This window comes from Dunckerocampus dactyliophorus, chromosome 7 (genome assembly GCF_027744805.1).
Source record: "Dunckerocampus dactyliophorus isolate RoL2022-P2 chromosome 7, RoL_Ddac_1.1, whole genome shotgun sequence".
NCBI lineage: Eukaryota > Metazoa > Chordata > Actinopteri > Syngnathiformes > Syngnathidae > Dunckerocampus > Dunckerocampus dactyliophorus.
Genome location: NC_072825.1, coordinates 13,506,520 through 13,532,429, shown reverse-complemented (window position 1 = coordinate 13,532,429; position 25,910 = coordinate 13,506,520). Strand labels below are relative to the sequence as shown.

General features: G+C 40.9%; 1 protein-coding gene across 4 annotated transcripts in view; it reads left to right on the top strand.

The window, feature by feature from the left end:
- Positions 1–25,910, top strand: part of LOC129185626 (nuclear factor of activated T-cells, cytoplasmic 1-like) — a 140,689-nt gene that overhangs the window by 79,643 nt on the left and 35,136 nt on the right. Inside the window, exons 3-10 of one of the 4 annotated variants that reach the window (XM_054782933.1) lie at positions 370–461; positions 594–2,414; positions 2,536–2,692; positions 5,756–6,857; positions 8,453–8,612; positions 18,375–18,577; positions 19,488–19,660; positions 21,605–21,745. In XM_054782933.1, coding sequence (XP_054638908.1) covers positions 2,572–2,692; positions 5,756–6,857; positions 8,453–8,612; positions 18,375–18,577; positions 19,488–19,660; positions 21,605–21,745 — 1,900 coding nt within the window. In that variant the 5' untranslated portion in view covers positions 370–461; positions 594–2,414; positions 2,536–2,571. Of the gene's footprint in view, positions 1–369; positions 507–593; positions 2,415–2,535; positions 2,693–4,520; positions 4,662–5,755; positions 6,858–8,452; positions 8,613–18,374; positions 18,578–19,487; positions 19,661–21,604; positions 21,746–25,910 lie in introns of those variants that run through there. The other 3 variants (XM_054782932.1, XM_054782934.1, XM_054782935.1) reach the window with 3 other exon arrangements.

Below are 25,910 nucleotides of genomic sequence, written 5' to 3'. Positions count from 1 at the left end.
TCTCAGGGCATTGAATTGATCGCAAGTGGACTGTTCAGGTTGTCTTTGGATGTCTAGATAAAAGCTGTCAAAGACTAGAGCTGTTCTATCTTGTTTTGAGCATAAACTGATGAAGCCTGCTCGGATGAGAGGCCAAACATCTTCTAAAACAAACTAAACAGTCCGGTTGCAATCGATTCATCCATCCATCTTCTATGCCACTTCTCCTCACTAGGGTCTGACTTCGTGCGAGATTGTGGGGTACACCCTGGACTGGTCGCCAGTCAATCGCAGGGCACATATAGACAAACAACCATTCACACTCACATTCATACCTATGGACAATTTAGAGTCGCCAATTAACCTAACATGCATGTTTTTGGAATGCAGGAGGAAACCGGAGTACCCAGAGAAAACCCACGCACGCACGGGGAGAACATGCAAACTCCACACAGAGATGCCCAACAGAGATTCGAACCCAGGTCTTCCCGACCTCCTGACTGTGTGGCCAACATGCTAACCACTAGGTCACTGTGCGGCCCGCAATCAATTAAATGACCTGAAAATATTATGTCCATATAGCATGAAGTACACACTGCCGCCTTTTATTGCAGATGGTGCGGGTTCGATCCCCAGGCAGAGCCTCAGTACCCAGCAATGAAGATGTCCTGTACTGGTGCCAAGTCTGGATAAATAGGAGGATTGCGTCAGGAAAGACATCCGGCATAAAAACGAATGCCTGGATAATGCTTGTGTGCAGCCATTATCCCATCCCCTCCATAGTCGTCTTGATCCTTTTATAGCTGTCTCGGTTGATAGGTGCAATTCACATCCGAAACGCTAGGGTGTTTCCCAGAGAGTCAATTCAGTGAGCAATCACAGCTCTTATTGATCAATTATCTTGTTAGCTTCCTTTCTTATGAGCAAACAATGGCAATTAAAGAAAGGCAGAGTGCTTTATTGGAACTGGAACTAACTTTTATCGCAAACATTGATCCAAAATTAGAAGAAAGGCTTTCGTGAAAGTGGTCTGTACGCCCTTTCAACGAGTCATGCACACAGGAGAGGAGAGGAGCAAGTGGACGTAACGTACGCAGGCACTTCAGCGCAGGAGCAGACCTGCCAACGTGTGAATTTTTCACCATGTAAGTGAATGTCGACTGTTGAGGTTGTGATTGGTCAGCTTGTCATAGGCCACATTCATTTCTGTGTGTATAGGACTTGTTCAGAGTGTGGACAACCCACCACTACGAACTCCTTCTCTTTTAATTTTGGATCTGACTCTTGTCAGGCAACGATTACTTCCATCCACAATAACACTCCTCTTCTCTCTTGTTCACTCCTGACAGGAAGCTAACAAGCTAAATAGTTGATGAGAGATGTGGTTGCTCCCATATTTGACATCACCAAAAGATATAAAAGCAGGGGTGTCCAAAGTTCGGCCAGTGGCTTATTTTTTAGTGGCCCATGGCACACTGCAGCAATAGAACAAAAGAAAAACCCAGCAAAAATGAGAAACGGAAAGCAAAACGGCAGAATTTAATGAGAAAACGCTGAAATCTAAAATGTTGATATTAACAAGTAATAACACCAAAAAGCCTTCACTTTAAATATATATTATGGCCGATTCGCTGTGGATTCCTGATGGGAAAATAATGATTGAAAGTTCTTCAAAAGAGCATTCCAGTAAAGTTACTAAGAGATCAGGTGCCTTTAAGATAACTTGTTGCACATATGAATATGCAATACATTATATTTGACATAATTGGATACACAGTCCAATATGAGCAATGCAAAGAATACTGTACCATGCTGTGCTGTTTAGTACTGTACAAACAGACTGCATTTAAATAGCGCCTCACATATTTAAGTGACGAAGAAAAAATGTACTTTCACAAACTGGTCTCATGTGTATAGTGTACGTAATACAAGTTTTTAATGAAAGTCAGAGGCTGCTCCATTTGTCAAATGTGTTTGTTGTTGTATGCATGTGTGCGTGTTCCAAATAACTAGCCGTCATCAAGCTCTCCAATACATTATCGTGAAGAAAGGCAAAACATTTTGGATAAAATGATGACGATACGCTTCAACTTGTACGGGCATTTACACGCACGCGCGCGCGCCCGCACTTGCGCACTCTAGCACACACGCATACACACACCTATCCTGGTGTGGAAAACATCATCGCGCCGACCAGGAGGTTGCAGGAGCTCGTCGCTGGCGTCATGGATGGGCGGTGCATTGACGGAGAACGGAGGGTGTTTTCCAGCTTTAAAAGAACCAGAGACGGCCCCTCTGACAAAGCCGCGCTGCGTCATAGACCTGGGGAGACTCTTGGAGACCTTCAATGGGAACAAGACAGACTAACTCACCTCAGCCACAGTCGTCCCCTTAGCAGCGCCCACCTCCTCATCCACTCCACCAAGGCTCATCCGGTGCGCACACCCACCACGTTTATAATCCATTTATTTCACTTTAATCTAAAATGTGATTTTTTTTGTGACGCGTGAGTTAATGACCAAGCTTGCACTATTTTATGCTCCGTTGCTCATGCAGCCTCTCAGCCGGGGAAAGTTGAGCACCGCTTGTTGAATGCAGGATACGCTCAGCAGCTTGAGCGTTTCTTCCAAGTTCACGTTTGAAGCTCCAGCCAGCAAGGAGCGGGGACTCCACTCTGTTACCTCTCTCTCCGAAATGAAGTCTGCAGAAGAAGGTAAAGCACTGCTGAATATCTGACTTTGCGATGTGTTTATGCCAAGTGTTGCATGCATGGTTCTCATGCATAATAATGCATTACACCATGAGGCTGTCAGTTGTATTTATCTATTAATTTGTCATTTTGAAGCAATAAAGGGTTAACTAAGTATATTTAAACACACCAAGAGTAAATTATTATTGCATGTGTTAACTCCAAGGGGAAAACAAAAGGATATGACTTAACTACAGGAGGTTTTCTCTGGGTACTCCGGTTTCCTCCCACATTCCAAAAACATGCATGTTGGGTTAATTGGCGACTCAATAGTCCATAGGTATGAATGTGAGCGTGAATGATTGTTTGTCTATATGTGCCCTGTGATTGGCTGGCGACCAGCCCATGGTGTACCCCGCCTCTCGCCCGAAGTCAGCTGGAATAGGCTCCAGCATACCTGCGACCCTTGTGAGGATAAGTGGCATAGAACATGGATGGATTGATTAACTACAGCATAATAAATAGGTGACTTTGGACATGTACCCACAAAAGTTGAATTTAGTGACACTTGATAATAATTGTATCGCTACTATTAGTTTTTGCAGGTGTTTCACAACAGACTTAAGTTTTGAGCAGGTTACAGTGCCCTCACCAGTATAAAACCCTTGATGCTTCCATTCATGCAACAAAGAAGCAAATTGAAGGCATTATTATTAATTGTAGGGAGAGGCCAAGAGTCATGTGCATTGTGAATGTAGTACGCTTCAAATTAGTTTTAAAATGCAAGTCCTGTTGTTTCTCTTATTCATGATTAATGTTTACAGATTACTTCGGGCCCATCAGAAGTTGTCCATAGTCTGCCTTATGTGGATTCTAGTGGTGATGTCACTGGCTTTTTGTGGATTCTGGACTTCGTTTGGTTTTTGAGATTTCAGATGAACGGGTGCGGGTTTTATTATTATCCATTTTGGCCCCAATTCCTATAATTGGTAACATATGTTTCTGTGTGTGTGTGTGTGTGTGTGTGTGTGTGTGTGTGTGTGTGTGTGTGTGTGTGTGTGTGTGTGCGTGCGAGAGAGAGAGAGAGAAATGAGAGAGAGACAATTGTGATGTGTCCGTTTAGGGATGCTGAGTAGCTTGCTTAGCAGGGAGTCATGCTTAACCACTCACAGCTTCAGCAGTATGCCGAAGGCTGCTTTATTATCGCAGAACTTCACAAAGTCCGACAGGCACAGCTAAAAACACACATCCTATTGGGTTCCTGCCATAACCTGCACTCAGCATGTGTAATAAGTGTGGGTCCAGGCCCCTTCGCTCCAGAAGATGCAGATGGCTTCTGTGGGCAACCACCGATCTGTCCCTGAGGTCCCGTCAGTCTTAGGCTGTTGTAGACCGCAATCCCTGGAGATAAATGTATTCATTCTTTTAGTATGCATGTTTACTTCTGCCTAGAGTGGTTTAAATATAATAGCATGATTGAGAAAATTGTGGGTTTTTTTTAGTTAATTTTATTTGAAGTGTACTGCAGATCCATGTAGAAGCCATCAGTGGTTGAGTATTTTTTTGTCCATTTGCAAATTAGAATGAAATTTCCTTAATCTGGAAAATGAAACCTAAAAGCGCTGTAGCATCATACAAAACAGGAAGAGTAAAAACCCCCAGTAGGTAAAGTACGGTGTGTCACAGAGCGCTGATTGCGCACAAAAACAACAACAAAAAAAAAAAAAACAGTTGCAAATATGAGCAAAGTAAGTCAGGCTTGAAGTAAGGAGGTGTGTCACACGGGGTGGAGCGGGCAGAGATGTTGCCTTCCGAGGTCTAGAAGAGCGTAACCAGAAAAGAAAAGCATCAGAAGAGTTTGATCTGGGACACACTTTTAGATGAAACTCACAGTTTGATAAGGGAGCAGAGATGAGTTATCAGCAAGAAGAGCAAGAGTTTGATTTTAGTTATGTGTTTGAGCACAGCCAGTGTGTGTATCAGCCGGATAGAGGTGAGTATTGAAAATACATTTCTTGCTTTATTTGGTATGTAAACTATATATTGTGTGCATTGTGGTGATATTGCTGTTTTCGTTTTTTCTGATTTTCTAGTCAAATGAAATGATAATTCAACATGCACCGCAGGATTGTACTTGTGGCACCATATTTAACAATGTTTAAAATTTGAAGTGTATATTTTCTCAGGAAACGTCTAAAATATTAGACTATATATACAGCATGCTCCAGTGTTACCTTATGCATGCTATTAAACATGTGGTATACTGAACTTGTCCAATGCACGGTGCATTGTCAACTCCGAAAATAGACTCCCACAAACTAATTTTAGATTGCTAACCCGTATATGATGTGGTGTGTGACAGATTTCATGAGATGCGACGCATTGTGGTGAGCGCACCAAAGGGGAATGCCCTTGACTTGCACACTGACTGAATGGTGTCTGCTCTGTGGATATTCACCATCACTAACATTATTAATGAAAGACAAAACATGAAGTTTACAACTGTTGATAAGACAGCAGCGGTTTGGCAGAGGTGGAAAACCGACAAGGTTTTAGGACCTCTGTTTGTTGTCTATTGTTTATCTTTTATCCTCTCCCGTGCGCTCACCTCTGCGTATGAGTGTGTTATGCTGCAGATGCCTCTCTTTGACTTAATCACAAGCGCAGAGCGAAGCGAGAGTGCTGTCAGATTTCCACAGGGGAGGGCCTAATTCACTCAGTGAGTGATGCAATCAATCAAATAAAGCATCCATCAGTCTGCTGCTGGAGGGATTCCTGTAGAGTACATTTGACAGCAAGGAGTGCCAAACAGAGTCTTAAATGAACTTATCCAGCAAACAGGGTGGCTGTGCAATTTGGGACTACAGAGCAACCACATATACAGTAACTACTTGAAAATGATTGCTAAGCTTCTCCAGATGTTCATAGAATAAAGAAAGGAGTCAGTCTGTCGCTGGTAAGATTTGTATAGGGGCATTGTTTGTACATGTAATCAGGGTTAATTACTGCTATAGCATAATGACTCTGATCACCTTAATCTGGTGGGCACACATGGCTCCATATTGAAAATGTGCTTATTTTTTTCAGATGCATTCAGCTACACACCAAATGTCACGCTTTCCCTTCCATTGGGGATGGGCAACCCCTGTCTGGCTACCCAGTACCACACCTTACAGTCCAGTCCGGTCATCTCTGTTACATCTTGTCACCAGACTGGCTACAACTTCCAAAATGACAACCACGTGGCATCAGGTTATTACTTGCCTCATGGCCTGAGACCTAATGGGGCTCCAGCCCTGGAAAGTCCACGTATTGAAATCACTGCCTACAGCCAGTGTCCTGAGGATGAAGTAGCAGAAAGCAACAGAGAAGACCACATCATCAAAAGAGGCGTTAACTCCATTGTGACACTTACACTGCCCAATGCAGATGGCTACCGTGATCCCAGCTGCCTCAGTCCCGCGAGCAGCATTTCTTCACGCAGCTGCAACTCCGAAGCATCCTCCTACGAGTCTGGCTTTTACAACTATGACAACTCCCCACAGAATTCCCCCTGGCAGTCTCCCTGCGTTTCTCCCAGGGGCTCCACACTTTTATCCTGCCCGCATGCCAGTGGTCCCGCACCCTCCCCTCACAATTCACCCTCCAACTCCCCTCAGATTGGAGCTGTGGCTGAGGAAGGCTGGCCAGCTCAGCCTCGTGGATCCAGGCCTAACTCTCCTTCCTTCAGTGGTGGAGGCAACAACAACAGCAGCAGCGCTGGTGTGGGGAAGAGAAAGTACAGCTTCAATGATACTCCGTGCCACCAGACATCTTGTTCACCCCACCAATCTCCTACACCCTCACCATACGGCTCCCCTAGAGTCAGTGTCACAGATGAGAACTGGCTTGCCAATGCCAACCAGTACACCAACTCTGCCATTGTGGCCGCTATCAATGCTCTAACCACAGATGGAGTGATAGACATGGGAGAGGGGATCCCAATTAAGACACGCAAGACCATGGTGGACCATTCACCTTCCATGAGCCTCAAGGTGGAGCCTGGTGGTGAAGAGCTTGGCCAGGAGGGGGACCTCACTCATGAGGACTATCCTTCCCGCCTGGTTTTGAAGAAGGAGAACTACTGCGGAGGCTTCCTAGAGGTGCCTCAGCATCCGTACTCTTGGTCTAAACCCAAGTCTTACCTAAGGTAGGTGCTTTAGTCAGCCATATTTAAAATATTGCATATAGCGAAAGATAAGTGTGCAAAACACTCAGCGAATTTTGATTTCATCGATGATCAAAAAATGTAAATTACTCATTCCTTAAAATCCCCTTGAGGATACAATGCATACATCCACTATATATAGTATTATTAGATTAAGTTAATTACAATTATTGGTTGCTGTATGTCTTAAATTACCTGTGAAGTATGTGATACCTTTTCTTTTAAACAAAGAAATCACCTTACACATTGTATTTCACAGTTTACAGGCATTGGCATTGCGTTCAAGCTCCTTTGTGCTCTTATTAATATAGAAACATGAACACAAACTTTAAGGCACATGGACACCCACTGTCATATGTTCACACAAAAACACATTTGTTTTTGATTTTTGAGCACGGTAAGCTTTTTTTCCCAATTGTGGCCCTGAGGGCATCGTTTTCCAAGCCAATAGCACACCTTCCTGTCGGAAATCAAGTGTTTGATTAAGATAGTGACAAACAGGAAGCAATGGTGACAGGCCTGACCGAAAAGGAAACAGTATGCGGGTTAATCAGCCGGCTCTCCACTGTGGTCTGTCCCGCCATCAGACCATCTCCTTCTGTAGCCACGGTGATGTCATGCAACAACTGTGCAGATAAACTCTTGTGTGGGGAAATCAGTCCATATTGGGTCAGCAAACAGCACACAAGTTCCACCAATATGCCAGAGATTGGTTTCAGACGAGCCACCCTTCAGGTCAGGGATTTTGCGTTACCAGGCATCCGGTACAGGGAATTGTTGTCTTGGACATGTTTGTTTTGGTTAAGATATCACAGTGGTGCTCACAAGGAAAGTGATTGACATGTTGAGAACAATGATGTTGAGGGAGGCCAGCTGTAGCCAAGAAGCAGATATCATGGTCCAAGGCAGGGCGTGATGCTGATCCCATTCCTTTGTTTAACGCCTGCTATCAAGAGTGTTAATCCTTCTATTCCTATCAAATTTAAATACATCACTGCATCAACAGGCGGGCTGAATGATTGGGTCTATGAGTGAGATTTGTTTTTGTACCCCAGAAATGTCTCTGCCTCTTCCCTCCCTTGATCAGTGCCAGTTCCCACTTGTCACAATATAGTATTAACACACTGAACTCAAAGCCACAGCACACTGGGCTCTTTTGTTTTCATAAAAAAAGAGACACAAATTGTTACTGAGGATCAAGGGATTACACATGATTCGATTACAGACCATGATGAAATGGAGAAGGATTAAGCCAGTTTGAATTACAAAAAGTGTCCGAAATTAAGCCCAATTTAGAACAAGGTCGTACGTTTTTGACTTTGACAGAAATGGGGCCCGTGGAAAAATATCAAACCACACACAGTTTCAGTGAATATAATAAAAGATAATGAAAAGATAAATGTAAAGACCTGCAGCCATGTGTCAGGTATTTGTTCTAAGTAGGATGGAAATGTGAAACAGAGCCATCAGCTCGTCACTACAGAAAGTAACAGTCATGGATTGTCATGAATAATTATGTTTTACAGTGTTACAGAACTTGGGATAACATTAATTCACAATGTGTGATGTCATTGCAGCCCATCTCTGCCTGCGCTTGACTGGCAGCTTCCATCCTGCTCTGGTCCATACAGCTTACAGATTGAGTTACAGCCAAAGTCCCACCACAGAGCCCACTATGAAACTGAAGGCAGCCGTGGGGCAGTGAAGGCTCTATCTGGAGGTCACCCAGTTGTCCAGGTACGCTGACAACACTGCATTCTAACAGGCTAACTGCTGTACCTCTGGGAATAAAGTCAGAACATGCAATTTAATGCAAATTCTCACAATTTAAATTTGTCAGTCAAAAAAAAGCTTGGGCATTTGGCACAAAGCGAAGTCAGAACCACATGTACAAGATATCTAGAGCAGAAGCTGTCACTGTAAGAGGGGTGTTCTATTATTTTCTCAGCATTTATTCTTTACTTGTTCTGTTTTTTTCACCAGAGGCCAACAAGGTCTCTCAGATTTAACATCACAATAATAATAATAATAATAATAATAATAATAAATATTATTATTATTATTAGTAGTAGTAGTAGTAGTAGTAGTATTTTAATAATAATAATAATAATATATTGTCTTATATAATAATAATACCAACAATAATAATAATAATAATAATAATAATAATAATAATTATTATTATTATTATTATTATTATTATTATTATTATTATTATTATTATTATTATATACAATTAAGCCCCAAATTATTCATACTTGTTATATCTAAAGCTATAAGTAATATCTGAAATAAAAGTTTAACTATTAACTATTACATTGTCTGTACATAACACTGCATTCTAAACATTAGTGCTCCATGTGCTGTGTATGTAATGTTCCTTGATTGTGATTCAATTTGCTATTGCAGATGCTTATTCTTACCATCAAGCAGTGCACACTGACTCAATTAGTATAGAGCAGGACCATAGTATCTTGCTGTTGAGTTTGGCAAACACTTAGAAGCACACGTTAGTCTGGCCAGGAGCACATCACAGATCTCCTTTTTCACTGTCACCACACTGCGTGGACATTTTGGTTTACAAAAGGTGAGGATCCTGCAGGGAAACCACGCCACGAGTGATAAAGTGCAGTTGGCTTGTAACTTCCAAAAGCTGCATTTTAAAAAGCTACAGTATATATTCAAATGAATATTGATCATGCAGCAGCCAGAGACAACCTTTGTTTTTACCTGTAAAGTTTACGGCTTGTGGTATATCCCCTTCACTTACTTAGTCTCAGATTTTGTTAGCACCACAGCTGTTTTGTAAATAGAGGCTGTCAGCACATGCTGGTGTGTTCAATGTCAATGTACTTGACAGCTGCAGGCCTGTCAACCCTTTGGTTTCCTCTGTTAATACCAGCAATGGTTCCCCATTCATTACACACCTTTGTATATACTAAGCAGACATTTAATTCAGTACATCTGCAACATCTAACAAGATACAGTACTAGAACGGAAGAAAAAATAAGGTTTACTGAAATATTAAAAATGCCTTTTAGTTTTCATAATTGTTTATTATGGAGAAAATTTGAAGGCATTTTCTTTAAACGTTATTCTTGTACTTCAGTGAGAGTGGATTCATGTAATTTGGGATAGTGAAACCACTGGAAGCATGGCTTTACAAGTATTAGTCAGTCATGTGTACATGCTGGAGGGTCAGATATAGAGTATGTGCTGTATCTTTAGAAAGTCTGGGACACAAAATCGCTCATATTTCATGATTATGCCTGATTGTGTTTGATGTTTGAGTCTGCAGTTGTGTTGTTGTAACCATGAAGGATAGGGCATGTCATATTCCCCAGTGCCCGGTGGTAATGAGTGGCAGGCACTGGATGGGTGAGGTGCAGTCAAGGAGAATGAGTCAATAATGACACAGGTCCACGGGTGTAGGAAGCAGCCGAGGAAGTGTGTGCACTAAAGACTTAGATTCGAGAGAATGGGAAGGGGCATAGGGAATCACCGCGCAGCTGGGGCTTGGCTTGGCTGCCCCTGGAGATGCTCTGTATCCTGCTGATTAGGGCCTTGGTGGCCCAGAGGTTGGCTGTGCATGGTGGTAGTAGTGGGGGCAGGGGTGGTGTTTGTGGTAAAGAATCACAATCCTAGTGCCCTTCGGACTCCACCTCCCCTTTGCACGCTACATTGCCTCCCTCTCAGGGGGAGTTGAGAATGTCACTCCTTTTGAACTGCTCATCCCTCAACCATTTCCCAAACCTGCTCCAGCAAGACTCCCTAAGGTGAAACTCAGTCATGCTAATGGGTGATCAGGCACACAATGTGATTTTTGGTGACATATGTGTTGGAAAGCAATGTTAGGTTAAAAAAAGACAACTACAGTAATTAAATACATGGAAAGATACAGTGTCTGTACAGACGACCATGTGCCCTAGAGATGGCAATGCCATAGTTGAGTGGGGAGATTGGAAAACCTTTTGGACCATGTTTACCTTAACTCGCTGCCCCCTGCTGCTTGTTCTGAACATTCCAAATCTGCATCATTTAATTTATTCTTTTATTCTTAGACTCACACGCCATCCTTCTGACTCCCATTCACCATCCGGAGCCTCATGATTGGTCCTTTATGTGACCCCTATGGCTGCTTTTTTACTTTATTTACAGCAGCCGACCACAACACCATTTAGAGGATCTGCAGTAATCTATTGGCTCCTCTCACAGTTTCCAACCAATCTGTTCTTTCACCACAACTATGCCAAAAGTCTACAAGATGATTTTTGAAGCTGTGCTTCGGAAAACGCAACAACCTGGTTTACCTTTGACCAGCTCTGACATTGATGGATGCATATTTGTCCAAAGGGAAACAAAGAGGGAAAAGAATGGAATCACACTGAATTATTTTCAGTGTGATTATTCTTATTTAGGCCATCCGGCGCTCATCTGAAATGTGGGTTCTGGTGAAGAGGCTGCAAAAGCTTTCGGGATCATATTCAGTCAGGAAGGACACAGACGTTCAACAGGCCCTTAGTAACAAAAGACAATAACACCTGTTTAGTATTAACCCTAACATACAGCACAATCCTGCATATGGCTAGTTCATATAGGATAATGACAGGCCTATGGGGCTTTCTGTCTTCCTCAGTCACACATACACACAACCTCACTCACTCTCTCATTAAGTCTAAAGCAGCAACAGACATGGTGTAATTTCAACAGGATGTGGCCATCATCCCTATTAACATGTGCGTGACTTAATACCCATCTCCCTTCCTCTGCAACTACGTATATGTAATGCACATCACATTTGCTGTATGTTTCCACCGTGGCTATACAGTACGAAAGACCTCAGGGAAACATGTGCATGGTCCTTTCCACATGTAAATCCACCTTGGATCCGGCATTCACTTTCCGTGCAATGTCCCAAAGAAAACCCATGACCTTCTGGTGGATGTACAAAGTCAACTAATTGCTTATTAAATTTAATACTGCCTCTTGCTTGATATTAACAAGGCTTTTGTGTGCCCAGTTGTGTTGTTGGAGCGCTAAGTCATTACTATTATTCAGCATCCAAAGGGATATTTATGCATGAATAGCGTTTTTCCCTACATTTGGACAATTACCAAAACGTGTATAACTTACACATTTATAACCTATACTGTATAGTTTTCCATCTTGAGTAACTGAAACTCAGAAGTGCAGTGCAGATGCCACTGGCAGTCCAGTTGTTCACACAGCTCACATTTACGCAGCTGGTAAGGGCATGATTCCTGCTCAATTCACAATTGCAAAAGTGGTATAAAAAATGGAGGGCGTTTCCTCCCACAGTTAAGAAAAAATGCATATTAGATTAATTGGACAATCTCAATTATATCGAGGGAAAGGCTTCTTGAGACGTCATCTGTACTTCTATGAAGAAGGTGTTGGACGTTTCACTCCTCATCCGAAGAGCTTCGTCAGCGAACTAATAAGTGCTGGTAGCCTAGGCCTTAAATACAGTAAGAGTGGGCGGAATTGGTGTGCCAACACCCTCCTCCTATTGGTTCTTACACTAAGCCTGGGCAGAGTTGTGGTCTAATCCTCTCCTGCTATTAGCACCTCCGATAAAAGGGAAGTGTCGCTCCCTGAGTTGGGTATGAACGACTCTGATACTGGCTCGTTAGCATCTATTGTTCTGTATGTGCCTTCAGATTGATTGGTGATCAGCCCATTGTGCTCCCCACCTCTGGCCAAAGTCAGATGGAATAATCTCGAATTTTTAAGATCCCATTTTTAAGGATTGCAAATAATGGTGAATACAGTCAACGAGGCAGGAGGATAGGAGTCATGTCCAAAAGAAGGGATAGCTTGGATGTGCATAAATGGATACAGCAAAGGCTTTTTGTGCGACTATCAGCATGTGGCAGAAAGGCAGATATGAATCCACTATTCTGTTTCTCCTCCCATTCCCCTCATCCTCTTTTCTTTCCCAAATCTCTGCGCCACGTGGACTTCTACAAGTCATGACATTTCTCCAGGCAGTGATGAAATCACTGCAGAAAAGAAGTCCACCTCTGCAGGCCTCTATAGCCTACTCACACTCTATGAGGCTAGACACTTCTAATGCTCTAATCAAATGTACACATTCAAATGCTGTATAGTTTAAACAGATCATTTAGAGTGTTTCCAATTAGCAAAAAAAACATTAAACTCAGTAGTTTGTATGTAGATTTTCTTTAAAGTGATAATGCCTCTGGAGTGGCTCACAAGGGGATGAATGATTGGAAGTGGAGGGAGGTGCACTTTCTTCTCCCTTTTCAGCTCAACACCACCTCCACATCATCACAACTGACCCAGACAATACAGCTGCATCCAATTACACAATTAATGCATCAGCTGCCATATCCACAACGTTTCTGTTTGAGGAATTGCTACAGTGAGGGTTGTAAATGGATATAGCTGACACATTGGCAGAAATTGGCACTCTGTTACAGCTGCAAATCAAGCCTCTGTTCAAACTTGGTTTAGACTATTTAAAAATAAATATTCGGTACACGCGCCAGACAGACCGAAGGCTCATCTGCTCAAAATTAACCCCTTTCTCGTCCAGCCTCATATGCCAAAGATGTAGTCCTGATTCTGAGGGAAGCCTCTGTTCACAGGCCACACTCAGCAGCATGATGGCTTGACTCCTATTTGAGAATGCAATGAAGAAGTATGTTGAGCATTCTACTCAAGTATTTCAATGAGCATTACAGGAGTTTAGCAAGAAAGATGTTGCTTGGTGGCATGGGGAGAGGGTCAGGGGAGCACATATGGTAAATGAATAGATGGAGGCAGGCTCAGGGGGCTGTTGAGAAGTCCAGCGTCACATGAAGGACTACCTGACCTCATTAATCACTTCATGCTCTCCATGAGCTCACTAGGATTCAAATGGTGATGCCACCATCATTGCACGCTACCACAAGATGAGTGAAGGGATAAAACTAATATCTTGGTTCCTTCCTGCCTTTGTCCATATTGCCACATCACCACTGAGGTCACCAAAATATCAAAAATACGCTGCAGCGCAAAGTGACAGGGGACCCAGTTTTTTGCCATGGCTGCCCGGATTTTTATTTAATCATAAGGTTGTCATCTGTCAGATTTGTACCACATGATTGGCCACAGTGCTGTATGGAGTCAATAACTAGTAGCATGTGCAGCTTGTGATAATTACCCCAGGTGACACCATAAGTAAAGTATAACAAGCAAATGCAGGGTTGCCGGTGAGATCACCACATAGATGAAGTGGTCCCTCAGGATGGCAAGACTTCAAGAAGCTTCTGACCTCGGCCTAACTTGCTGATGACTTTCATATGTGACTTGCTCACAGGTTGAGGCAGCTGCTAGACACTCAAAGTGCAGGAAGAGGAGAAATAGCGTAGTTTTTATTTTACCAGTCCCTTTCATATATGAACCTAATGATATTGGATTTTTATTTTTGTAGGTATAGAGTCAATTTCAGTGTAATTAATGATCCATCTACCGTATTGACTCAACATAATCAATTTATGAGAGAAACATCAATTGTCTTCCTTGCTACAATTCCAAATCTATCGTATTTCTGTTGATATTTAGTTGTTTTATAAAGGCAGCATGTGTTGCCAACTTAAATGTCTAAAAGTCAAGCACTTTCTATTGAAATATAGTGTATACACTGGACGAGTAAGACTTTAAATTATATTAACTAAGAAAATATCACCCAAAGTGGAAATCCTAACAGCCCAATATACTGTAGGATGCACTCACATTTGTTAATATGCAATGTCATTGGCTGCCAACAAAGCAGTCATTTTCACAGATTTCAAGTGACATCTTGCACCTATTTGGTCTGCTGCCCACTTTCCTCATCCTTAAACCTGATCCACGACTGCCCTTGCAAACCTAATTAAAAACCCATTAATCTGATCATGCCATAGGTTACATATGGTATTTATTTTGTTAGGTGACTCAAACTGTTAGCCAAACAACCAAACTCTTTTATTCCTTACGACAGTACCACTGTTTTCACTCGGACTGAGCTCAAAGAAAATTGGTCTGAGATGATGTGCTGGTGTTTGCTGGCGTAATTGACCAATTAGTGTGATTTTGTCAGATGGCCATGGCTTGCTGAGCCTTGGTTTTGAGTACGTGATCGTTCACAGTAGAAGCCACAGTCATGTGGCCAACTGGATGGATCCAACACCTCTTTGATGTATCAAATGTGCTCCTCTAAAATCTTAAGTCAACAAATATTGTTTATAGCACCCCGCCATCTACTCACGTGACCATATAAACACAGCACTGTAAAAAGCAAGCATATTCTGGGAGGTCTGCATTTGTGGCTTAGTTCCAGCACAAATCCGGATTTTGGTCTGGTCAGAATTCCCTCACAAAGTATCAGTTGTCTTCTAGAATTTGCAGCCCAGAATACAGTACAGGCCAAACGTTTGGACACACCTTCTCATTCAATGTGTTTTCTTTATTTTCATGACTAGAATCTCACTGAAGGCATCAAAACTATGAATGAACATATGTGGAATTATGAACTTAAAAAGTGTGAAATAACTCTAAAGATGTCTTATCATTTAGCTCCACTTCATGAGGTAGTCACCTGAAATGGTTTTCACTTCACAGGTGTGCCTTGTCAGGGTTACTTAGTGGAATTTCTTGCCTTATTAATGGGGTTGGGACCATGGGGTTGTGTGTGTCCAAACCTTTGGCCTGTACTGTATATTTTGAGATTTTGTGCCTTTATACAACTGGCATAACGACAATCACGACTGATCCAAGGGTGCAGGAGTTGAAATCAAATTTGTTATGGTGAATATCCCCTGGGATAAGCGGCATAGAATATGGATGGATGGATGGTCAATATCTGCTCTTGACAAACATTTCTGACCAAACATTTTCATTCCTCAATGTGCAAAGTGTTGATGTGTGATAGTGTTGACTTTTTTTTTTATATTAGTTGAGTAGTAGTAGGAGTAGTAGTAGGAGCAAGAGGAAGTAGCACTACTGATACAGCATTCTCTTTCATCACAGTGGGACATTGAGCTTGAGCTTGTTTGAGCTTTAATGGAAATGATCATTTATGTTCATAACTGCCCAAAGGGAAGGAGGCTGGCTCCGGTCTGCATGTTTTTTTTCCTTCATTTTACAATGCTTATTAAGTGTACGGCTTAGACATCCGTCTCAGTTATTTGAAAAACAAAACAAACTTAGAATTCTTGATTTTGTTTATCAATGGTAGTTATTATGGCTTTGAATGTTGACAGCCCATTGAGTCATTTTCAGTGAAGTAAATCAGCAATGACCCGAGTATCATTGTATTACACTGGATTTACAATGGATTTATAGTCATTCATTCACTGCCTTTGGCACACACACACTGTATTTGTGCACAACACTTGTCACTTTTACTTGCAATATGTTCACACTTTGTGTTCATGACAGTGCATATGCCTTGATTTAGATCAACTTGATTCTTTGGTCAAAGGGTTGGGAAATGGATGGATGGATGGGGTTAATTGATTGGAAAGATTTTAACAATAGAAACACATTGCAATACATTACAACACGTTTTATGCTGGTAACATTTAAAAAACATACAGTCATGGAAAACAATATTAGACCACCCTTGTTTCTTCAGTTTATTGATCCATTTTAATGTCTGGTACAACTAAAGGGACATTTGTCTGGACAAATATAATGATGATAAATATAGCTCATAAGAGTTTAATTTAAGAGCGGCTATCTCGGAACTTCCATGGTTTTCTTGGTAATAAACAAAATCACTTAAGTTCCTACATGAATTGCTACAGCATTGGACTGCCTCGTATGAGCTATTTTTGTTGTCATTGTAATATTTGTCCAAATAAAGGCACCTTTAGTTGTATCAGGCATTCAAATGAAGAAGAAACTGAAGAAACAAGGGTGGTCTCATATTTTTTTCCATGACTGTATGTTGTGATTGTCATAATAGAGAATAGAGTGATTCGCATGTTGGCCACATAGTCAGGAGATCGGGAAGACCTGGGTTCGAATCTCCGCTTGGGCATCTCTGTGTGGAGTTGGCATGTTCTCCCCGTGTGTGCGTGGGTTTTCTCCGGGTCCTCCCATGCATGTTAGGTTAATTGGTGACTCCAAATTCTCCATAGGTGTGAGTGTGAGTGATCGTTTGTCTATAAGCGACTGACTGGCGACCAGTGCAGTCTGGGATAGGCTCTCCGCAACCCTAGTGTGGATGGATTGATAATAGAGAATTCATAGAAATAATACAAATATGAATTTGCCCCAAAAAGGTCTGACAAAAAAATGAAACATACTAAAACCGAAGCAATTTGTATTTTAATTTGTAATAATGTAAATCCAGTTAATCTGTTCCAGACACCCCCCCCCCCCCCCCCCCAAAAAAAAAAAAAAAAAAAAAAAAAACTTGTTAATGAAGACAGCAAGAAGTGGAGGGAAGGTCATCTTCTTAATTTGCAATGTGTTTTGTCTTAAATTCATTAGTGTTTCTCACCTTCTTTGTCAAATTGCTGGCACTCACACGTTTCTTTGGCCTCAAAGCAGATTTCACGCTCAATTAAGAATGAATGTGTTGGGTGAATGATACAGTATTTAGCAAACGGATTAGTTTGTTACTTGCAATATTGTATTATAATGGAGACGATGTGCAAAAACCAACACAAAATTATAGTGAACGTTTTCGCCAAAAACCGAATCATACGAAAACTGGGCATTCAAAAACCGAAGTTTGACTTTATTTGTACCTTAATTATCATTGCGTTTCCCCCATGATTGGCTGGGGAAAAATCACATGGTTCTACTACTTTGTAGTGAGACGTGTATTGTCCATTTCTGATTATGTTTGAGTTACAAATGATGGTTCCTTGACTCATTTAGGGCACACCAGTATCAGTTTCCATTTCTCCATGTCGTTTGTTCTTCTGAAAGTGAACTACAGTACATTCTAATTGTGCTTTAATCCACTCGGGCGCAGGAATGCTTGAGAAAATTAAGACTATGTCATGGAGGCTACATTGTTGTCTATGGCATTTCGGCTTTAGTTTGCATAATTTATAAACCCTGAGCATTGACAATTGCACTTGCTGCTTGTTTATTGTACTGTAGGTGTCAATTTGAAATAAGCCACTGTCTGCTGCCATTTTAATAAATAGTGAGGAAAAGTCGGTCTCTAATCAGTTCCAGCAGCCTCCTTGGGATTTCTATCCAGAGAAAACAAAAAGAAAAGACATTTCACATAGATCCTGTGTGAATCCAAGCCCCAAAAAGAAAATAAAACACTGCTAAAATTGGCTCTAACACAAGCAAAAATAAACATAGAGAAATGGTCTTCTGCCATTTTGAGCTATCAACAAAAGCCCCTTAAACTATCAGTAGCCAATGTGCATTTTGCTGTATTTCCAAATGAGGGCTTGCCTTCGAAGGAGGTCTTAAAACCTGATGTTGCCTCTCACCTGGTTCCTTTTGTTCTTCTGCCAGCTTTACGGCTACATGGAAAGCGAACCGCTCACCCTGCAGCTGTTCATAGGGACCGCAGACGACCGCCTCCTGCGACCACATGCCTTCTACCAGGTACACCGCATCACTGGCAAAACTGTCTCCACCGCGAGCCATGAAGTCATGCAATCCAACACCAAAATCCTGGAGATCCCTCTGCTGCCTGAAAACAACATGCGAGCCATGTAAGTTCTGCTAGAGCTTCACAAGTCCACTATTAATATTTTGCTTTACACATTTTTTGACTGGTAGCCCCGACCTTGAGATAAACACATAAATCACAGTTTGTTTTACTACACCTTTGCATTAGCCTCAAAAGCAGAATTCCTAATGACTAATGCTATATAGCCCATATGCCTAAATAGACCATGAAAGTCATCCAGGCGGTATATGCTTTCTTGCTTCCTAAGGTGAAATAAATACATGAGTTTGACACTTAACTCGCTCCTCTGTGACAGCTCATGTTTTCAAGTATAGAGGGAAATTCAATTCCACATAGGAGCCATCGTGGAAGTCCATGTGAGAAACATCTGCCAAATATTGGCGCACAGAGTATCAGATTTGAGCCGTTCAGTATTTGTGGTCCTTTGGTTCATTAATATGATGGAGGTCTGTACGGTACCGTATTTGGGATTCAGTCAGTAGAAAGTTTGCATAAACATTGCTTGTATTATCCTGTGGTTTTCGGAAAAAAAAAATATATATATCACTGATGTTGGGTACGTGTAAGGCCCACAGTAGACGCTCTAAGGTGGAAAGACTTACTTAGGAGTTTTCTAGGGTGATTCTTGACACCATGATGTGATGTGCACTGTTGATAACATCTTGTATTAATAATGATACACTCATGCTGCAATTAACTTGCAGTGGTGATCTAATTGATGTTTTTTCTTAGGGGCAAATCTCAGCTTCATAGTATAATAGCAGAAAATGTCTTGCTGAAGGTAGCGAGTTTAAAAATGAGTTGCTTCCATATTGTAGCAAAAAGCAAGCATCTAAAAAGACATATGAAGATTGCTCAGTTTCTTCAGATTTCTGTCCCTCTTGAAACGTTCTGCCAAATGATCCCACGCTCTGCTTTTCTATTTGTCCCAGAATTGATTGTGCAGGCATTCTTAAGCTGCGCAACTCAGACATTGAGCTTCGCAAAGGGGAAACAGACATTGGACGTAAAAACACTCGTGTGAGGTTGGTGTTCCGAGTGCACATCAACCAGCCCAACGGCAGGACCGTATCATTACAAGCTGCCTCAAACCCCATTGAATGTTGTAAGTATCACTAGGTGGCATCAAATGATTCAGATAAACCACATCTTTATTGTATTGTCTTCTAAAGCAAGATAGTAAATACATTGTTCATGATCTATCAGTCTATCAGTTTGCATTTGATTTATAATGTTAAGGTGGTTTTATAAACCAGGTTCCACAAGGAGCATTTGCTAGACCCAGTTCTGGCTGGGCTGAATGAAAGCATTGAAGCCATTTTTCCCCCCCTGTGTAATTCATCAGTCCATCCAGAATTGTGCTTTTTTTGGTGATTGTTGCTTCCTAAAGATAGACGCTAAATGCTACCAGAAGATAGATAGTTTTATAATCCCCTTGGTGTAATTATAATAGGGAAATGTGTTGAAGTAATTAATGAACAAAGATACACAACAAAAGATCTGAGAACGCATCTTACCAACATGGCACACAAAAATGTACAACGTAGACTTTATTCAGGCATAACAAAGTACATCTGTATTCCTGTAAGGAGAATACTAAAACTAATCATATCATATCATATCACATCACGTCAACCAAAAAATATACTTTCTATACCAGCTGTACACTGACTACTCTAAAGTATATCCAAACTTAATTTCTATTATTCACCGTTGAAAAAATGTACGCTAATCAATATGCAGTAATCCCTCGTTTATAAGTTTATAAGTGAATTTCCACGAAGTAGGATTCCTTATTTATAAATGGAATATTTTCACAGTTAGAGCATAGAACGCCTGTTTATGACCTTCTAAATACAGCGTTTAACATTATTAGAGCCCTCTAGACATGAACAAACACCCCTTCGTCACCATATTATCTAATATATTAGACATAATACTAGTAAATAAGCCATTTAAGGCATAAATAAGACTCATGCTTGTGTGTGTTGCTATGTATGTTTTTATTAGGGATTTTTATTTGGGACCATTGTACCTGTTGTGAGATAATCCAAACCTGCAATATAAGCCTGTTGTTCAGTGATTAAGTCTCAATGTGTCTCACCAAACATTACAGTAACATTACTGATACCTAGTGATGCCTGGCGATACCCAGTGTAGAATATTACATATCATTCACAGGTCTTTGAATAAATCTTCTGAATGCCTTATATAAGTATTTTAGTTAGTTTAGCTATTTTTAAGCTTGGCAATGCTTCATTTAGGCAAAAAAATGTATAACATTTGCTTCAATCTGGATATATTTTTTTTTTTACAAATAATAGGTCATACTCAACCACAAAACAGCATGATTTATTAATTAGTAGATAGTAGATAAACCATGATAGAGTGAAGCTGTGAAATTTGAACCGCAAAGTGCTGAGACGACTGTATTCTTTCATCATAAAGTGTATCTTTAGGATTAGTGTATTTACTTTTGTCTCTTAACTAACAGTTACCCACAGGTTGTGCCATCTACTGACATTTTTACACATGTGACTAATTCACACAAATGCGTGCATAGTTTAGAAAACAAACAACACCAAAGACTGCCTTATTGTCCACTGTCTTCTCTGTGGTCCACAAGTTGCAGACATTCTCCATGAAAAGTGCTTGTCGATCATAAACTTTCATTTATGTTGCACGTAGTTTACCACGCTTTCATTGTGACCATTGGGGAACCGTTGGGTGCAATGTTTAGTGGTGATTTTTGTGTAGGTAAATGAGAGATTATCATCACAATGTCAACATCTCTGTCAATGTAAATAAGGAAGTGATGGTGTGCGATGCAGAAACACATTTCATTAGACAGTTGATGTGTGTTTGAGTGCAGCTCAGGAATAAATCTGATTGGGAAAATTGACGATTGGTGGTATACAGTATATTCACAAATTAATAAAAAGTTAAACATGGTAATTATAAAAAAGGACTGGTGAATTGTTTTGTTATTGTTGTTGCTGATATGTGTGTTTTCCACACTGAAGTATTCTTGTGTTCCCTCCCCCAATAGCCCAGCGCTCAGCACAGGAGCTTCCCTTGGTGGAGAAGCAGAGTATGGACAGCTACATTGCCACTGGAGGCAAAATGATTGTCCTGAGTGGTCTAAATTTCCTTCCTGACTCAAAGGTGGTGTTTGTGGAGAAGGCGCAGGGTGAGTCGCAGTCACCATTACATATTTCATCTGCAGTTCCACTCCTAGTATCTCCTTCAAATGCGTCCCTCCTTCTGTGCCTTTACCCTACTTCCTCATTCTCTTCTACCCGTCAAAATACAGCAGAACTTGCCGGCGAGCAACATGTGGTGTGCATTAGGCCACTAGATTTTTAACCAAAGGATATTTACATTTGTTCAAGTTTCCATTGCCTGTTCAATGATCATCGACGCTAAGTTAAGGAATGAATCACAACCAGGCTATGTGCAACGGCTCTCTGTCTGTCTGTCTTACACTATGGTTTGTGACATTTACTGTAGCCTCCTTCACTTGTTTTTACCTGCTGTTTCTTCATCATATTCAACTTACCTCTGGCAGTCTGGCAATGACTCACGCTAAAGACGTGATTCGTTAATTTTGACCAGAAACATTTTCCTCTCTGTGTGGGAGGAAGACATGCTAAAAATACTACTGATCAAGTGCAAAGGAACTGGCACTGGACACACAGCCACGGTAAACTTACGTTAAATTTGCCTATGATGCTGTAGGAAAAAAGCATAACCTCGTAGGAGAGACAAAAAGTGAGTAAAAACACTTTCATTATGTTTACAACTACAAATAAACTTAATTCTTGTTTTTTTTTTTACTTAATATTGGCCATCACTTCATAAAAATAAAATAATATTTTATTTGGACCAATGCCTTTCAAAATCTAGACAGTGTAAAAATTGCACCCGGTCTCGCCTCCAGCCTCCACCTTTTATCTTGCATTTAGGACTACTTGTTTAAATTCCTCCCACAACGTTCTTCCATCACACGTCCTGACACACTGAGAGGTAAGTGACTGAGTCGCGATGAGGCTTTAGTGTAATTAATAATAATTTAATGAAGATTAAGAAACATTCACGTTTTACATCCTACTCTGTAAAACAGGGCGAGATCCACCCCGGCAGCATTGTGCCTCACGCATGTGTGATTCATAGATGTGTGAATCATGAGCTCCACTATGCTCTAAAGTGTGCTGACTGCCCACTAACCGCTTGTGACTGCTTTGGGGTGGGGCGGACCTCTCAGCAGCACCTGCTGCTACTCAGCAAGAACAGAAACATGAGAACAATACGTGCTTTCACTGTTAAGTCCCCAAATATCAGAAAACTCTCCAACGATGTCAGCAAAAGTCACTAGATTTGTCGCTAGTTGTTTTTGAGAAAATATGTCACCAAGGGGGTTTGGAATGTTGCCAGATTTAGCGACAAAGTCGCCAAGTTAGTAACACTGCTCCAGACCCTTCTCTCTTCAGTATGGCTCACACACGCAATTTAAATTATGAAACATATAGGTACTCACTAGTGATGTCCGGGATCGGGACTGGGACAATTTTTTTTTATTGATCGGAGATCGGTGGATGAGCCCACACGATCTTTAGCTGCCGTAATGTGCTTTGTAATCTAAGCCATGTCAGCCGTGTGGAAGTACTTCTGCATTGGACATGAAAATAGTCCTACAGCCACTTGCAATGTCTGCAAAATGCCAATTGACTAGTTCTCAGCACTAAAGGATGACAATGTAAGATAATCAATGAACAGATGGAATGGGAGTCATGGTGTAGAAGTTATATTTAAGTTTCACTTTTGAGTCTCAAAGCAGCTACAGTATATGGGGTTTAAGGATCACCGAACAAAGTGTGACATCTCAACGCTTGATAAAAAAAAAAAACATTATCCATGAATCGTAATGACATAAAAATGTAAAAATGTTGGGCTTTTTTTTAACAGTGTACATGTATGCTGTACATTTAACCTATGTACGTATTTTACCTATGAATGTATTATGTATTTTTATAAGTTATGACTGACTTAGGGTGAAAGAGATGTGCTTTCTGCAGGAAAAAAAACAGCCTATTTTCAGAAACAAAAAATAAAAATAAGAACTTTTTTTGGACCAAAAATTTTGGAATTTTGGAACACCTAGACCTATTTTCATGCATACATGTTTTACATGAGACCATCCATAAATTTACTTCCAAGCCACTCGACTGTATTCCAAGAAAACAAATCCTCAAAATGTTAATTGTAAAATTAGTACCAAATTATTATTATTATTATTATTATTTTTTTTTTAGCTTTTATGCGTAATCTAATCGACATTCCCCCGTGGTCAAGATGCTTTGACTCAAATATTCCAACATACCCTCAATTTATTTTAACATAGCATCGTGAATTACGATCCAGTTATCAAAATGCTAAAATAAAAAATGAAGGGGTGTAATAGGACATGTTGTATTCTGATTTACTGTAGATGCATGCACTCCAAATTCATAACAAAATCCCTCCCTGCCTCACAGCGTCCTGTTTAAAATACCTACGGATGTTAAGGGTGAGACAGAGGTGGGGAAGAGGAAGTGGGTGAACTTGGTCATATTCCTTCTTCTGTCTTTACTTAGTCATGGAGGGGATTCCCCCATGCTAAACTCCTGTAGATACACGCCACCTTTGCCTAACCCCTCTAGCCTCCCATGCCATATGAGATGTATGACCTGGAGTTGGATGTATTTTTCTTCCTTAAACCAAAACCCCTTCCTCTGTTACTCCACTGTTTCCTTTCAGTCTCTCTTTTCACAAACAACATTTTTTTTCTTACCACTCTACTTAATACCCGGTAAAGACATTAACCAGTTTGGAGATCTGCACTGCAGGGACTCCCGCCCCTGAACTTGACATCAAGATTTCAGTAGTTTGTTTTCAATTTTTGTGGTGTCCGTGAGAGAGAAGAGAGAGGTTGGCTGTCTAGTACTTAGTTGCCGTTTACCTAAACTTTTATGACCCACCACTTCCAGGGTCTCCCAAGTGAAAAAGCCCATTACAAACTTATTTTCACATGCAGTATACCTTATATTCTGCACTCATGCACAGATTCTTGTCTGTATGGTGACTATGCATATTTGAGTGTGGAAATGTACTTTTTTCTAGAATACACTGCAAATTATTGTCTTTTGGCAGTAAACCAGAATCATGTAGTATAATAAAAGGTTCACAGATGAAATATATAATAAAAATGTTAAATCTGAAAAACATAATGCATTGTTTTGCATTGTAGCACTATTCGTATTAATCAATTAACTGCCAATCATTCAAAAACACTTCACCCTTCTAATCCTTTATTGTTTTGATTGTCTTTCTGCCACCCCAGGAGATTTATCCAATAACCACTGAGCACAGTGCATAGTTGATCCCACTGTGGATGTCTTGAAAAATAATTACTTCTGCTTTTTCCCTGCAACATCCCTGTTGCTCTACTTCGACACCCACAGGGTTACTGATGCAAACGCCACAAACACTAAGTTGTTGCCCACTTTTACTTTTAGCCTCTGGGCTTGTTTGCAGTCTTCAGTGGGAAGCGTTTTCAGTGAGTCATCTCTGCAAGGGATTCCCTGCAGGTTGGTTAAACGGAAACAAACAATACTGCAGGAAAACGGGAGAACGAGGAATGGCAGAAATGACAGGGTTATAGAAATTCTACCTGGCCGCTTGCGTTAAAACATCAGTTTGAGTCAAGCTGCAGACTAAAATAAACTGCAGATACCTGTTGGAGAGATGCTCATCTTCTTCTTTTCTTCTTCTTTTCTGTCAGTGGGCACACTGACAGACTAATTGGAGACTTGAAATTGTAGATGGATGGATGGGTTATCTTGTAGAGAGAAAATTTATTTTGTAAACGAGCTACCATTGAAAACAGGAAGTGAACAGAAAAGCCAAAACAAAACAATTGATATTTAATTAAATTAAATGTTCCTATATGCTGTATTTCCATTAGTATTGTCATGGTTCACATTGCTGACTTTTGTGCAGCTGGCATGCGATTGATTCCTACTGAGTGCCCCTTTATTAATTGCCCTGTGATTAGTCGGAGTCTGAGTTTCAAAGTCATAGTGTTCTGGCTTGCCCTGCTTTCCCTCGATGGGATGAATGTTATGGCAGGTAAAAAAAGAAGGACACATAGATAAACGGGAGCGAGAGAGAGCGAGATGGGGTAATCCTACACTCTGACTCAGGGGGTGGGGGTGGGGTAAGGGAATTCCCTTGTGAGCCGGATAGTTTTTACATCTGGTCTGATTGGAGCGATGCCCGGAGTTCAGAAGCCTCACACAAGCTGAACCACAATAGGC